This window comes from Lampetra fluviatilis, chromosome 74 (genome assembly GCF_964198595.1).
Source record: "Lampetra fluviatilis chromosome 74, kcLamFluv1.1, whole genome shotgun sequence".
NCBI classification, from domain to species: domain Eukaryota; kingdom Metazoa; phylum Chordata; class Hyperoartia; order Petromyzontiformes; family Petromyzontidae; genus Lampetra; species Lampetra fluviatilis.
The window spans coordinates 2,095,913-2,111,929 of record NC_136348.1 but is presented as its reverse complement, the minus strand read 5'-3'; the positions used below and the strand labels follow the sequence as shown (position 1 = coordinate 2,111,929).

The following is a 16,017-nucleotide window of genomic DNA, read 5'->3' as shown; positions in this document are numbered from 1 at the left end:
AACCACAGTAATACATTTTCTTGCAATAACGACATGGCCATCGAAACGTCGTGATTTAATTTATTTGATTTCATACCTACGTGAATTTATCGATATAACCAAAGAGTATGGATCCTTGTAGTCACGAAAACTTCAAATCGAGATTGACATTTTTATATGTATGTTCTAATTGACCCCTTGCACATAATGTCCTAAGCATTTCAAATGGCATCGATAGAGATCCTGAACGTCCACTTTGACGGAATGGGTGTGGATCTGTGTGGTCAATGCAGCAGCAATAATAGCCAGGGCGGGAAGCAAGATCTGAACTGTAAGCGGTGAAGAATGAGTGCACGACCATTTGGTCGCTTCAACACATCCACGATTTCAAAAAAGTGTCCGTCGGTGATTTGTGGTCGAGAGAGCTACCTCCCTTGACGTCGAATGCATCTCAGAGTGCATTGCATGCGATGAGCTTCTCGCATCTCTCATCTCATCGCGTTTTAAATTGGACACCCCTCTCAGTGGTAGCCGTCGCTGTGCATTACGAGGCGACTTGGCAGCTGGCCTAGAAACGACGTATCGGACGTAACGATGACTGCAGCAGACATCGTTTTGGTCACAGCAGACATCGCGGATATCGCGATTTCCACCTGAAGGCGTTTGTGTTTTGTCCGAAACGTGATTTATTTTGTTTTATTTCTACCTACGTGACTTTACCGAAAGAACAAACGAGTATTAATTCCTGCAGTTACGAAAGCTTCAAATCAATATTAGAATATCATGGGAAGTATGATAAGCGCAATGTGCTCGTAATAGAATCACACTGCACATATGTATGCATATTACATACATACTATGGTCGTATGTAATATGTATGTCCGTTGGACATGCGAACCGGGGGTCGGATATGCGAACTGGGGGATTAGGATCGGATTAAAATGATTAGAATAACACTCTGGTCGTATTAGCATTACACTGAGCTAGAATGTATGTTATATGTAGATGCACATCGGGAGTCGTGAATGCAACCTGGGAGGTGCGCGGTTTTGATCGCATTAAAATTATTATAATAACAACGTGGTCCTATTAGAATCACGCTGTCTACTGCTGCTGATGATCGGATGGCGGCTTCCGATTCGGGCTCTGCTCTTCATTTACTCGCCTGGTTGGTGCCGCGGGACGCAGCGTCTCATCCGACAAGCGTTGTAGCAGCTGGGTGATGGCACCCGTGAGTTTGTCAACTTACTCTTCAAGTTGAGGCCGTCTCCCTCGTGGTCTCCTGTCTCTGGGCGTGCTGTGGGTTGCTCATGGCCGAGTTGGAGCTGCATGTTGAATCGGGTGTAGACGTTATTTTAGCAACATATTTAAGTACAGTGTTGTGTTTAGAATGCGTCTAGACAAGGAAGGTGACTTGTCCTACACGGGCAGCCAAAATGATTACAATTTCTGTCATCAAACAGTATGAGTTCATTCATGAGTAGTATTCGCTGAGCCATGATGACATTAACCTACATACAGTTATGATTAAACAAAGTAATATTTAGTCACTTAATTCTCAGTTCAGACGTGATCATCGCAATCATTTCCAAAGACGTGTGCGGTCCCGCGAGAGCAGGGCCCGGCTACAAATAGCCGGGCAGCAGAAGCGGCAGAATCAGAAGTAGCAGCGTTGCCCTCGAAATGTGTTGTTGCTGTTGTTGCTGCTGTAGTTGCTTCTTTTGAAGTTATATACACAGGGAGGTGGTGGTCCGTGATGGGATGACGCCTTTGATTAAAGCCTCTGATCAAACTCACCCGTTTGAAGCCCTTGATCGTCGCATTTAATCAACTCTGATATTGTAGACTCTCACATGTTAAGCTCTAACATAGCGAAACAATATTATAACCTATGAACTACCACCTATCCATTGTAACGCTGTAAAAGAATATTACCCATTGGGTTTCACTCCCTCTTCGAGAAGGACGCTCTCTTCCTTTTCTAAAGTTACATGCTAATTTCTCACGTGAACATCACTAACCCCGGCCACTTCTTTATGACCCGAGGTCTAACCTTTTAAAACAGTCTGCCTCAGCAGCAGACCATGCTTTTCCACATGACGGACGCTTGGTTGCGCCTGAAACGTCGTGATTTATTAAATGCCTAGAACCAAAGAGTATATAATATTATAAACTATGAACTACAACCTATCCATTTTAACTCTGTAAAATACTATTAATTGTTATAGTGTATAATCACGTAAATGGAGGTATGGGATTATAATCGAGGACAATGGATGGCATGGGGAACTTGTTTTTCCAGCGCTAATCCCATTTATTCAAAATAAGCGCACAATTACACACTGAGATGCACTTACAAATTCATGCATGAAGCACAATGGGCACATTACCCTTCGGTATGTTAATATACAAGCGGATTGTACATTCCAAAATTAACAATCGAATGCAAATATCCTGAAAGACAAAGGATTGGATCCTCGGGGGGGGAGTTATAAGGCGGCTCAGAAGCAGAGTTCAATGCCATTTCGAGAGGGAACTTAATGAGGTTGGACGCTCTGCTGATCGCCCTTCAACCGCGAGACAACGCAGCCTGGCGAGCACAATTGCTGTGTCGACAGTTAGGCGACTTTGCGTCGGGAAAGTTCATTGCGACATCTTCAGACGGGTTCTAGACATCGATATACCGTGAATCTCCAAGTGTCTATTTTCGCGGATAAACTCTTAAACGTGTTTGGGATTTGTTTGCGTCTCGGTTAGACACGAATGTCGTTCTTGTTTTAGCAGTTAACAAATCGAAAACTCAACGCTAAACATCCTTGAGGCCGATAGCGTACATTTGACTCAATAACACCGCTGCCGTTACTACGCTTACATGGAGCAGAGACGCTCTCCACAGCCCCACGCACACGGAGACAAGAAGCCATTCAATTGCTCTGTGTGTGGTAAGTCCTTTTCACGGCCATCACATCTTCAGAGCCACCAGAGAACACACACGGGTGAGAAGCCGTTCCTGTGTTCTGTGTGTGGGATAGCATTTTCACTTTCAGAAAACTGCCAACGCCATCAGAAAACACACACGGGCGAGAAGCCTTTCCTGTGCCCTGTGTGTGGGAAGGCATTTGCACATTCATCACATCTTCAGAGTCATCAGAGAACACACACTGGCGAGAAGCCGTTCCTGTGCTCTGTGTGTTGGAAGACATTTGCACGGTCATCAACTCTTCAAGATCATAAGAAAACGCACACGGGTGAGAAGCCATTCCTGTGCCCTGTGTGTGGGAAGACATTTGCTAAGTCATCAAATCTTCAGAGTCACCAGAGAACACACACGGGCGAGAAGCTATTCCTGTGCCCTGTGTGTGGGAAGACATTTGCACACTCGTCAACTCTTCAAAACCATCAGAGAACACACACGGGTGAGAAGCCGTTCTTGTGCCCTGTGTGTGGGAAGACATTTGCACACTCATCAACTCTTCAAACTCACCAGAGAACACACACCGGTGAGAAGCCGTTCTTGTGCCCTGTGTGTGGGAAAACATTTGCACAATCATCAAATCTTCAAGCTCATGAGAAAACACACACGAGCGAGAAGCCATTCCCGTGCTCTGTGTGTGGGAAAGCATTTGCACGGTCATCAACCATGAACAGGCATCAGAAGGTCCACAATGATAGGAAACTGAAATCAAAAGGTGAAATTCAAGGTGCTGCAATGAGTCCTGAAGAAGTTTCCACCTTCGATCCCATGCAGTTGGATCCCGAGAGATGGCTGGATGTAATGGAGTGGCTCGAGGATCAAACCGAGAGCTCTGGGTGACTGAAATATAATGTTGCATGCGGTTATACCTATTAAGCCGTATCGAGTACTTTTGTGTGTAATTTTGACCATTTTAGTTTTACAGTTTTTGTGAGAGTTTAATGACGTGCCCAGTGGTGGTTTGGAATGTTATCGGATTTCATGCCGAAGTGGTGTGATGAGCACTGGTTGTGAGAGGGTTCAATTGTAGTCGTTAAGTGTTCCTGTTGAGCTAAAGTTGGAATGCGTCTGTAGTGAGATCTTTACTCAACATTTTAAACGTTTTTTCAAGAATCTAGCTTTTTTTAATTGGTATTAATCGATTTTAGATAGCCGATTTCAGGATGTACATTGATGACGCGTTCGTTGGATATATGGCCTTGACTTCAACATAGACGCACAGTGAACAAATGTGGTAAACTAATAAGGAAATCATGGGGAATGATACTTTAACGCTTTGGTATTCCTGGAACGGAAATGGTTTGCATGGTACTGGAAATGTGTGAACCTAGGACAAAATAAATATTCCCTTCGAGTTTTGACGTAAAAATGATTGCAGATGAATAAAAACGTATTTTTAACAAATGTTTGTCCGGTCTTTATTTTATAATGTTCCTAGCAAAAACATGTTAAGAGAATTTCAGGTGGAGGATCTCCGTCACACAAGTGTGCCCTTAACCGGCAGCATCTTGGCTGTCTACCCGATGAACACGTGTTCCTTGAGGGGAAAGGTCCCCGTAGTTAATCGTTTCTCAACGTACCAGTCCTTAATCCCGAAGTGTGCCGGGTATAAACTGTACTCTATAACATGTAAACTGTAACACTATAAACGATAATACTAAACATAAAACGACTATAACTAGTGTTTTAATTTAGAACGATCTAAACGGAGGTAAGGTATTAGAATCTCATTATAAGCATTAGAATCACAGTGTGGTCTTATTAGAATAGCACTTTGCTCATATGTATGTATAGTGTACGTGCAAGGATCGGATTAAAATCATTACAATTACACTACGGTCGTTATAGAATCACGATTTTCACTGCTGGATGAATGTTCCATCTCAATGGTATCGAAGAGCAATAGACAGTTTTCTATTCATAAATAAACGCATAAACACATTATAAGCTCATGAGCTTATGAATCGTTACAATTATTATAACAATCACAAATTGTAACAAAGCGAAATTCCCACTAAGCAAAATATCACGCTCACGTGGCGAATTCTTTAACAAACTGCAACACTAAAGTGGCAGAACTCAACAAGAAATGCGCACGACAACAAGTTCAACAACAATGGACAAATCCTAAAAACAGACCACACGCACGTTAGTAGCTGTTAGAAGAAGACAACACCTAGCACCTTCAACTTTACACATTGTACAGCCCCAAAGATCCAACTCGAAAATTAGGCGGTATATGACACCATTTGAACTTCCTACTTTCGTTCTCGATTAATGAAGATATTCTTGGTAAATACTATCGCTTTCGCTTGTGATGTACCTCCTAATTATGGCTTCAGGTGCAAAAAAACAAAAAAAAAATTAATGCGAATTCCTACATTATTCCAAGCTGCACAATTCAGGGTTGTGGACCGCTTTGAATGCTTCAATTTAATCACAGTAAATGCTTCAGACCACATCAGGACACTCAACCTAGAGCATATTTGAAGCAACGTGATGGGATGGCTAAGAGTTTATTCTAGTGTTAACGATATTTTAGCAATATAGGTAAGTACACTATATGTACTAAGAATTCGTCAACATAGCAGGTGTCTTGTTCTCCGTAATGAACCAAAATTACGACAAATCTTGTCATAAATGAGTGTGAGCTAATTATTCGGTAGTATTCGCTAATCACCGTCACACAAGTCTGCCCTTAACGAGCAGCATCTTGGCTGTCTCCCCATTAACATGTTCCTAGACGCGAATGGCCCCGTTATAAATCGTTTCGCAGCATTCTGGTCCCCAATCCCGAAGTAGACTGGAGATCACCTGTACTCTATAACATGTCAACTGTAACATTATAAACGATAGCACTAAACATTAAACTACTAGCAACTGGTTTAATAATGTATTACACCATTAACGAAGGTACGGTATTAAAATCTCATTAGAAGTATTTGAATAGCACTCTGCTAATAAATATGTATAGTATATGTTCAATCGAACAGGTTTTTGGGGTTAAATTGCGTAAGTAAAAATATATATTTTGTTAAACCCGCCACATGAAAATAGTAAGGTTTGTCACTTAAACAGAACATGACAATTCGTTACTAAAGCATGTCTATTCCGGTCACTATTCTTCAATTAGGATTACCGTTGGCACGGCTATTTTAGTACACACAGTCGACAGGAAGTACAAGGTCAATGGGTTCACTTAATTCGCATGTATAATGTACGTTGATTACCATATAAATAACCCAAACGGCAATGGGTACCCATAGCCATATATATATATGTATCCATTAACACCCCGCCCTTCCCCACTTCGCGCAAGAAGAGCACACACGTTTTGTCATCACATCTACCTCTCTATTTACGGAACGAAACAGGAGGACGTCTCCACAAAACTGGCCGTCGCCTAATGAAGAGTGTTGTAATTACTGGCGAAACGTCGTACTTAGATTGTATATGTTGTGGCTTGGCTCTCAAACACACCATTGTGCTGGACGTGACAACCCTTACTAATTAGGTGTGTTGGGTGGTGGCGGGCTTAACGACGCATTTTCATATTTAGGCAATTTATGGATACGGTATTCACATCTCATTAGAAGTATTATATTCGCACTTTGCTCATATGTATGTAAAGTGTTCGTTCAATCGAACCGGGGATCGGATATGCGAATTGTGGGAGGTGCAGGGTAAGAATCGCATTAAAATTCCTAGAATAACAATAGTATTAGCATTTTACTGTGCTTGAATGTATGTTATGTGCAAATGCAATCATTTGTCGTAAATGCGAGGCAGTTGTTAAGAGGTGCACGTTGAATCCAGTGTTAACGTTAATTTTAGCATTATATTTAAGGACACTATTGTTTATAATCATTCGCCTGGACATGGCACGTGCCTGGTTCTACTCGATCAACCAAAATTAGTACAATGTCGGTCATAAAGGAGTGCGAGTTCATTAATGAGTAGTATTCGTCTAGCCCCTATGACACTAACCCACACACCGTTATGGTGAGACAAAGTAAACTTTATTCGCTCAAACCTCAGCTCAGACATGATCATATTTATATAAATATATTCCGTCTTTTGTTATTCGATGATATCTAGCAGTGAAAATCGTGATTGTAATATGACCATTCTAATGCTTCTAATGATATTATAATACTTTACCTCCGTTTATATGGTTATAAATTAAAACACTGGTTTATAATCGTTTAATATTTAGTGTTATCGTTTATAGTATATATTACAGTTTACATGTTATAGAGTACAGTTTATCCCCGACATACTTCGAGATTAGGGACTGGTACGTTGATGAACGATTAACAACGGGGACCATTCCCCTCAAGTAACACGTGTTAATCGGGTAGACAGCCAAGATGCAGCCGGTTAAGGGCACACTTGTGTGTTTTTGCTAGGAACATTATAAAATAAAGAACGGACAAACATTTGTTAAAAATAAGTTTTTATTCATCTGCAATCATTTTTACGTCAAAACTCGAAGGGAATATTTATTATGTCCTATGTTCACACATTTCTAGTACAATGCAAACCATTTCCGTTCCAGGAATACCAAAGGGTTAAAGTATCATTTCCATGATTTCACCACATTTGTTCACTGTGCGTCTATGTTGAAGTCAAGGCCATATATCCAACGAACGCGTCATCAATGTACATCCTGGAATCGGCTATCTAAAGTCGATTAATACCAATAAAAAAGCTATAAACTTGAAAAAGAACCCGTTTAAAATGTTGAGTAAAGATGTACCTACAGGCGCATTTCAACTTTAGCTCAACAGGGACACTTAACGACTACAATTGAACCCTCTCACAACCAGTGCTCATCACACCACTTCGGCACGTAATCCGATAACATTATAATATTTTTTCAGTCACCCCGAGCTCTCGGTTTGATCCCCGAGCCACTCCATTACATCCAGCCATCTCTCGGGATCCAACTGCATGGGATCGACGGTGGAAACTTCTTCAGGACTCATTGCAGCACCTTGAATTTCAGCTTTTGATTTCAGTTTACTATCATTGTGGACCTTCTGATGCCTGTTCATGCTTGATGACCGTGCAAATGCTTTCCCACACACAGAGCACCGGAATGGCTTCTCACCCGTGTGTGTTCTCTGATGAGTTTGAAGAGTTGATGCCCGTGCAAATGCTTTCCCACACACAGGGCACAGGAATGGCTTCTCGCCCGTGTGTGTTCTCTGATGGTCTTGAAGAGTTGACGAGTGTGCAAATGCCTTCCCACACACAGGGCACAGGAATGGCTTCTCGCCCGTGTGTGTTTTCTGATGGTGTTGAAGAGTTGACGAGTGTGCAAATGCCTTCCCACACACAGAGCACAAAAATGGCTTCTCGCCTGTATGTGTTCTCTGGTGTCTTTGAAGATGTGATGCCCTTGAAAATGCCTTCCCACACACAGAGCAATTGAATGGCTTCTTGCCTCCGTGTGCGTGGGGCTGTGGAGAGCCTCTCTGCTCCATGTGAGCGTAGTAACAGCAGCGGTGTTATTGAGTCAAAAGTACGCTATCGGCCTCAAGTATGTTTAGCGTTGTGTTTTGGATTTTGTTAACTGCTAAAATAAGAACGACACTCGCGTCTAACCGAGACGCAAAAAAATCCCGCAAATTTGACGACGAACACGTTTAAGAGTTTATCCGCGAAAATAGACACTTACTTGGAGATTCACGGTATATCGATGTCTGGAACCCGTCTGAAGATGTCGCCACGAACTCTCCCGACGCAAAGTCGCCTAACTGTCGACACAGCAATTGTGCTCGCCAGGCTGAGTTGTTTCGCGGTTGAAGGGCGATCAGCAGAGCGACGAGTCGAGCGTCCAACCTCATCAAGTTCCATCTCGAAATGGCGTTGAGCTCTGCTTCTGAGCCGCCTTATAACTCCCCCCCCTAGGATCCAATCCTTTGTCTTTCATGATATTTGCATTCGATTGTTAATTTTGTAAGGTATAATCCGCATGTCTATTAACATACCGAAGGGTAATGTGCCCATTGTGCTTCATGCATGAATATGTAAGTGCATCTCGGTGTGTAATTGTGCGTTTATTTTGAATAAATGGAAAAACTTTGTCCTCGATTTAAAGTGAATGCAGAGAAATTAGCATGTAACTTTAGAGAGCGGCCTTCTCGACGAGGGAGTGAAACCCAATAGGTAATATTCTTTTACAGCGTTACAATGGATAGGTTGTAGTTCATAGGTTATAATACAGTATTATGTTTCACTATGATAGAGCTTAACATGTGAGAGAGTATACAGAGTTGATCAAATGCGACGATCAAGGGCCTCAATCGGGTGAGTTTGATCAGAGGCTTTAATCAAAGGCGTCATCCCAACACGGAACACCACCTCCCTGCGTTTATTAGAGCAACAGAAGCAACTACAGCAGCAACAACAGCAGCGACAACAACAGCAGCAACATCACATTTCGAGGGCGACACATCTACTTCCGATTCCGAGTGCTATCGCAGGACCCCACACGTCTTTGGAAATGATTGCGATGATCATGTCTGAGCTGAGAATTAAGTCACTCAAGATAACTTTGTTTAACCATAACTTTAGGTAGGTTAGTGTCATCGGGGCTGTGTGAATACTACTCATGAATGAAATCACACTCCTGTATGACCGACATTGTACTCATTTTGGTTGATCGAGTAGAACAAGGCACGTGCCATGTCCAGACGAATTCTTATCAACAACATTGTCCTTAAATATGATGCTAAAATAAATGTTAACACTGGATTAAACGTGCACCTCTTAACCCCCCCCCTCGCATTTACGACTAATGATTTGCATTTGCACGTAACATACATTAAAGCCCATTAAAATTCTAATACGACCATATTGTTATTCTAAAATTTGAATGCGATTCTTGCCCTGTACCCCCCCCCCCCCCCCCCCCACAGTTCACATATCCGACCCCCGGTTCGATTGTACAGATAATTTACATACATATCTGTATGTCCCCCAAGTTGCTCCGCCCATGGCGGGGTCAGCTAGAGGTCATAGAGGTGGGTGATGTAAAGACAGTGCATCAACTAAGGGAATAGTGGTGACAACAAGATAGAGAGAGTTCGAGAAGGGAAGGCGAGACCAAGTATGGGCGGAGGTTCACGCCGAGAATTAGAGAGGGGGAGGAACGAGGTTTGGGGCTGTGTTGGCTGGTTGCTGTCTCGTCGTCGTTGTTGCTATATCGTGACGCCTGGGGTCTGAAACCGCGTTAAAGGCTAAATCAAAGAACCCTCTGCAATATGAGTTCGAAGTCATTACAATTGTAACGATTCATTATTTTACGGGCTAATATTGCGTTTGTGCGATTATTTTACATATTCAAACTGAATATTGCTATTTGATGCCATTGAGATGGAACATTCATCCAGCAGTGGACAGCTTGATCTTAATACCACCAAAGTGTTATTCAAATAATTTTAATCCCATCCTGATTCTGCACCTTCCATTTCACATATTCCACGTACATACATTTTACATACAGACATGTTACATACTCACGAGCATAGTGTGATTCTTAGAGGACCACGGTGTGAAGCTAAGAATTCGAATGAGATTCGAATATCACACTTCAATGTACGGTGTTCTAATCTGTAACACTAGTTTATGATGTTATTTTATTGCATTATAATGTATCACTCATAGCTTATATTGTTAGAGTTCACAACATTATAGTTTACTATAACACTAGTTTGTAGTGTTATTTAAAGCGTTTCAATGTATAGCTGATAGTTTAAAGGTTATATTGTTAGAGTTTATAATTTCGATTTAAAGCTTTCGTGACTGCAGGGATTCATCTTCTTGGTTCTTTCCGTAAAGTCACGTAGAAGGGAAGTGATAAAATAATAAAAATAAAACATAATAAAATAATTCTCACGACGTTTCGGCTACAACGCAAGCAGCCGTCTTCAGGTGAAGAATGAAACACTGCCAAGCTTGGAGCGTAAACATAAGCTGGGTTGGAGGTGGAAGAAGAGCGCCTTGACAAAATAATTTGCATATCAAGAGGATTGCCAAAAACCGCCAAGCTTCGGGAGTGAGCACGTACAGACGCTTAGTGACCACACTTGCAATACAATCACTCTAACATTAGTAACCAAAATCCGATCTGGTACATGGCCTCCGCTTGGTCTGGTTTGTATCCGTCATCACTCCGGAGACAAACAGCGAGGTATAGTTCGGCCAGCCACAACCTCATTTAGCGCAGCGACTTTAATAGCTGCTCTCAAACAAGTCACCAATAGTGGTTTACAGGCTAGGCTGTTACGTGGTTCTGCAATCAGTCGTTTTGGGCAAGGCATATGGGATAATACACACCTCTGTTATCCCATAAACACAACACACAGCAGCGGGATACCCCGTACTATGTACTGCCATAGACAAACCCAACATTAAATTATATACTGTATTACTATACACAATCTATACCTTCGACTATAATATGACCCTAAGTATTATTCTACCAACCCTACTGTATACGCCCCGCCCACCTCCTACGCATTTTCCAAAAATATGCTAAATTCATCTGGATATGCAAATTATTTTTGTCAAGGCGCTCTTCTTCCCCCTCCAACCCAGCTTAAATATACGCTCCAAGCTTGGTGGTGTTACATTCTTCACATGAGGACGGCTGCTTGCGCTGTAGCCGAAACATCGCGAAAATTATTTTATTATGTTTTATTTTTATTATTTTATTATTTTCCTTCTACGTGACTTTACCGAAAGAACCAAGAAGATGAATGCCTGCAGTCACGAAAGCTTTAAATCGAAATTTAGTCGTTTAATGTTTAGTGTTATTGTTTATTTATAGTGTTATCAGTTTACATGTTATAGTGATCCCCGGTATACTTCGGGTTTCGGGACCAGAACGTTGCGAAACGATTTATAACGAGGACCTTTCCCAGCCAGAGTGCAAGCCGCTAATGAAAAGAACACGGGTGGTGGGAACACGTGCTTCCATGGGCCGTCGGGGACAGGGCATGGTGTATTGCCAACAGGTGCCACCGGGTACGTCCCCCAAGTTGCTCCAACAATGGCGGTGTCTTGTAGAAGTCATAGAGGTGAAATGGCCGCAGTGTGTACGAATGTAGTTATGTCCGTCCCCACCCAGACAGCTCATCCCCATGTAATGTACAGCTAAAGTCTGGTGTGTCCAAGGTGGTGGGGCACTCGGCAACGGAAACCGTACGCCAAAGGAAATGTGTTGTTATGCCCACAGTTTCCGAGCCCCTGAGGCCCGGGGTGCCTCAAGGATCCACCACGTGCGAGGAACCGGTACCTGGAGCCTGGTCATATTCTTCAAAAGAAGCCAGGGACCTGCCTAATCCTTCAAGGCTGCGGTGCGAGCCCTTGACGCCCCGACATGCACAAGATTCTACCATGGGCGCGGGACGGGCGTCGAGAACCAGGTCAAAATGCGCAAGGTTGCGCTTGAAGGCTCCACGCCCAATATCAGTACTGTATATTATTAATTCTGACCTTACTCCCTCCCTTTGATGCTGCTAATCCTGCATAATGCATGGACATAATGACTTTGAAACCCCCCCGCCCACCTCCTACGCATTTCACAAGAAGTGCAAATCACATATCTGCATTTCCCATAAATATGCTAAATTCCTCTTGATATGCAAATTATTTTGTCAAGACGCTCTTCGCTCCTCCATCCCAGCATAAATAGTCGCTCCAAGCCTGGAGCGTGACATTCAGAGTCCGTCTACTTGACGGACCTGTTCTCCACCTGAGGACGGCTGCTTGCGTTGTGGCCGAAACGTCGTGAGAATTATTTTATTATGTTTTATTTTTATATTTTATTACTTCCCTTCTACGTGACTTTACCGAAAGAACCAAGAAGATGTATATTGCTATTCGGTTCCATTGAGATGGAACATTCTACCAGCAGTGGGCAGCTTGATTCGAATACGACCATGGTGCTATTTTAATAATTTTGATGCGATTCTAAATCTGGCACCACCCAGGCCGCATTTACTACTCCCGATGTGCATCTACATTTAACATACATTCTAGCTCAGTGTTATTCTAATACGACCCTAGTGTTATTCTCGTCATTTTAATCCGATCATAATGCTGCACCCCCCCCGTTCGCATATCCGACCACCGGTTCGCATGTCCAAAGGCCATAGATGCATATTACATACGTTCATACGAGCACAGTTCGCTTGCACGTACACTATACATACATATGCGCAGAGTGTGATTCTAATACGATCACATTGTAATTCTAATACTTGTAAAGATGATAATACCGTACCTCTGTTTTTGGTGTTATAAATGGTTAATCTAGATTATAGTATTTTAATGTTTCGTGTTATCGTTTATAGTGTTACAGTTCACTTGTCATAGCGTTCAGGATTCCCTGTATACTTGATGAATAGGGACCGTAACGTTGTGAATCGATTTATAATGGGGCCCTTTCCCCTCCAGGAACACATGTTAATATGATGCCCGTTATGTGACAGAGATGCTCCACCTGAAAATCGGCTCCACACGTCTTTGCTATTAACATTTTAAAATTAAAACGGACAAGCAGTTGTTGAAAATAATGTCTTATTCATCTGCAAGAATATTTACAGTACTACAACTCGTATCGAAAGTTTATGATGTCCTATGTTCAAACAGTTACAGTACAATCTTGATTTGAAGCTTTCGTGACTGCAGGAATCCATACTCTTTGATTCTTTCGTTAAAGTCACGAAGGTCGAAAAATAATAGATCACATTATTGATCTATTATTATCTATTATTTTGTCTACCTATATGACGTTACCGAAAGAACCAAAGAGTATAGCTACAGTACAATGCAAATCAAGTCACTTCCAGGAATACCAAACCAAAGTATAATTCGCCATTGATCTCTTAATTAGTTCACCACATTTGTTCATTGTGCGTCTGTGTTTAAGTCCAAGCCAAACATGCAACAAACGCGTCATCAATGTACATCCTGAAATCGGTTATCTAAAGTCGCTTATTACCAACGAAGGGTAATGTGCCCATTGTGCTTCATGCATGAATATGTAAGTGCATCTCAGTGTGTAATTGTGCGCTTATTTTGAATAAATGGGTTTAGCGCTGTAAAAACACGATCCCCATGCCCTCCATTGTCCTCGATTTAAAGTGAATGCAACCCCGTGGCGTTGCCAAAAACCACCGAGCTTCGGGAGTGAGCACGTACAGACGCGTAGTGACCACACTTGCAATACAATCACTCTAACATCAGTAACCAAAATCCGATCTGGTACATGGTCTCCGCTTGGTCTGGTTTGTATCCGTCATCACTCCGGAGACAAACAGCGAGGAATGGTTTGGCCAGCCACCACTTCGTTTGCCAAAACGACTTTAATAGCTGCTCTGAAACAACACTGTCACCAATGGTGGTTTACAGGCTAGGCTGTTAAGCGGACAATCAGTCTTTTTGGGCAAGGCGTATGGGAAAATACACACCTCTGTTATCCCACAAACACAATACACAGCATCGGTAAGGCTGCCTTGTTGGGGAGATGTAGTTTGGGTAAGGTGCTGTCACTGGAGTTAGGCGATGTGACTGGGTTATCACACGGATTCCGAAAAGCAGCTTAGACAATACGATCCACTGCGCTCCATGTCCCCACATAAACGACGACATTCTGAGTTTTAAAAAAGTGGAATATATATTTGTAAATACGTTTTTTATATAATGTTATTTGTATCTATGTTACAATGTGTGACTGTTATACTCTTTATTTGCGTATACTGTATATACTTATATGGCTATTCAATTCCATTGATACTACACATTCATCCAACAGTGGAAAGTGTGATTCTAATACGAGTGGGATTCGAATAATTGTAATTCGATTCTAATCCTGCATATCCTACCCCCGGTTGTCATATTAACTTACCATACGTACAACCACAGTGTGATTCTAATTAGCTCAGTGCGATTCTAATGATTAGTATGCGATTATAATCCCACACCTCCAATTATGTGGTTCTGCACTATAACAGTTAATCGTATTTTAAAGCGTAACAATGGATAGTTTGTAGTTCATATGTTATAATATTATATTTCACTATGTTAGAGTTTAACATGTGAGAGTTTACAATGTCAGAGTTGATCAAATGCGACGATCAAGAGCGTCAATCTTGATCGACGCAGAAGCAAATACAGCAGCAGCAACATCACATTTCGAGGGCGACGCAGCTACTTCTGATTCTGCTGCTTCCGCTGCTCAGATATTTGTTGCCAGGCCCTGCTCTCGCGGGACCCCACACGTCTTTGGAAATGATTGAGATGAAGATGTCTGAGCTGATAATTAATTTAATAAAGAGTACTTTGTGTGTAGGTCTGTGTCATCGGGGATCAGCGAACACTGCTTATGAATGAACTCGCACACCTTTATGACCGACATTCTACTAATTTTCGTTGATCGAGACGAACAAGGCACGTGCCATTTTCAGACGAATTGATATTAACAATATTGTCCTTAAATATAATGCTAACACTGGATTAAGGTTAACACTGGATTAAACATGCACATTTTAAACCCCTGCCTCGCATTTATGACTAACGATTCGCATTTGCACATAACATATATTCAAGCACAGTAAAATGCGCATACGAACATATTGTTACTAGAATAATTTTAATGCGCTTCTAACCCTGCAAACCCCCACAGTTCGCATATCCGTCCCCCGATTCGATTGAACGTACACTTTACATACATATAAGTGCGATTAAAATGCTTCTAATGACATTCTCATACCGTAACTCCGTTGATGGTTTAATCTATTATATAAAAAAAAATTAAAGTCGTTGAATGTTTAGTGTTATTGTTCATAGTGGTATCAGTTTACATGTTATAGAGTACATGTGATCGTCCGTATACTTCGGGTTTCGGGACCAGAACGTTGTGAAACGATTTATAACGAGGAACTATCCCTGCCAGAGCGCAAGTGGCGAATGAAAAGAACACGGGGCGGCGGGAATACGTGCTTCCATGGGCGGTCGTAGACAGGTTGTATTGCCCAAAGGTGACACCG

General features: G+C 42.0%; 1 protein-coding gene across 1 annotated transcript in view; it reads left to right on the top strand.

The window, feature by feature from the left end:
• LOC144953345 (uncharacterized) overlaps nucleotides 1-16,017 on the top strand; it is a 172,905-nt gene that overhangs the window by 142,124 nt on the left and 14,764 nt on the right. Inside the window, exons 9-10 of the mRNA XM_078883906.1 lie at nucleotides 2,927-3,680; nucleotides 12,201-12,256. Of these exons, the coding sequence (XP_078740032.1) occupies nucleotides 2,927-3,680; nucleotides 12,201-12,256 (810 nt within the window). The remainder of the gene's footprint in view (nucleotides 1-2,926; nucleotides 3,681-12,200; nucleotides 12,257-16,017) is intronic.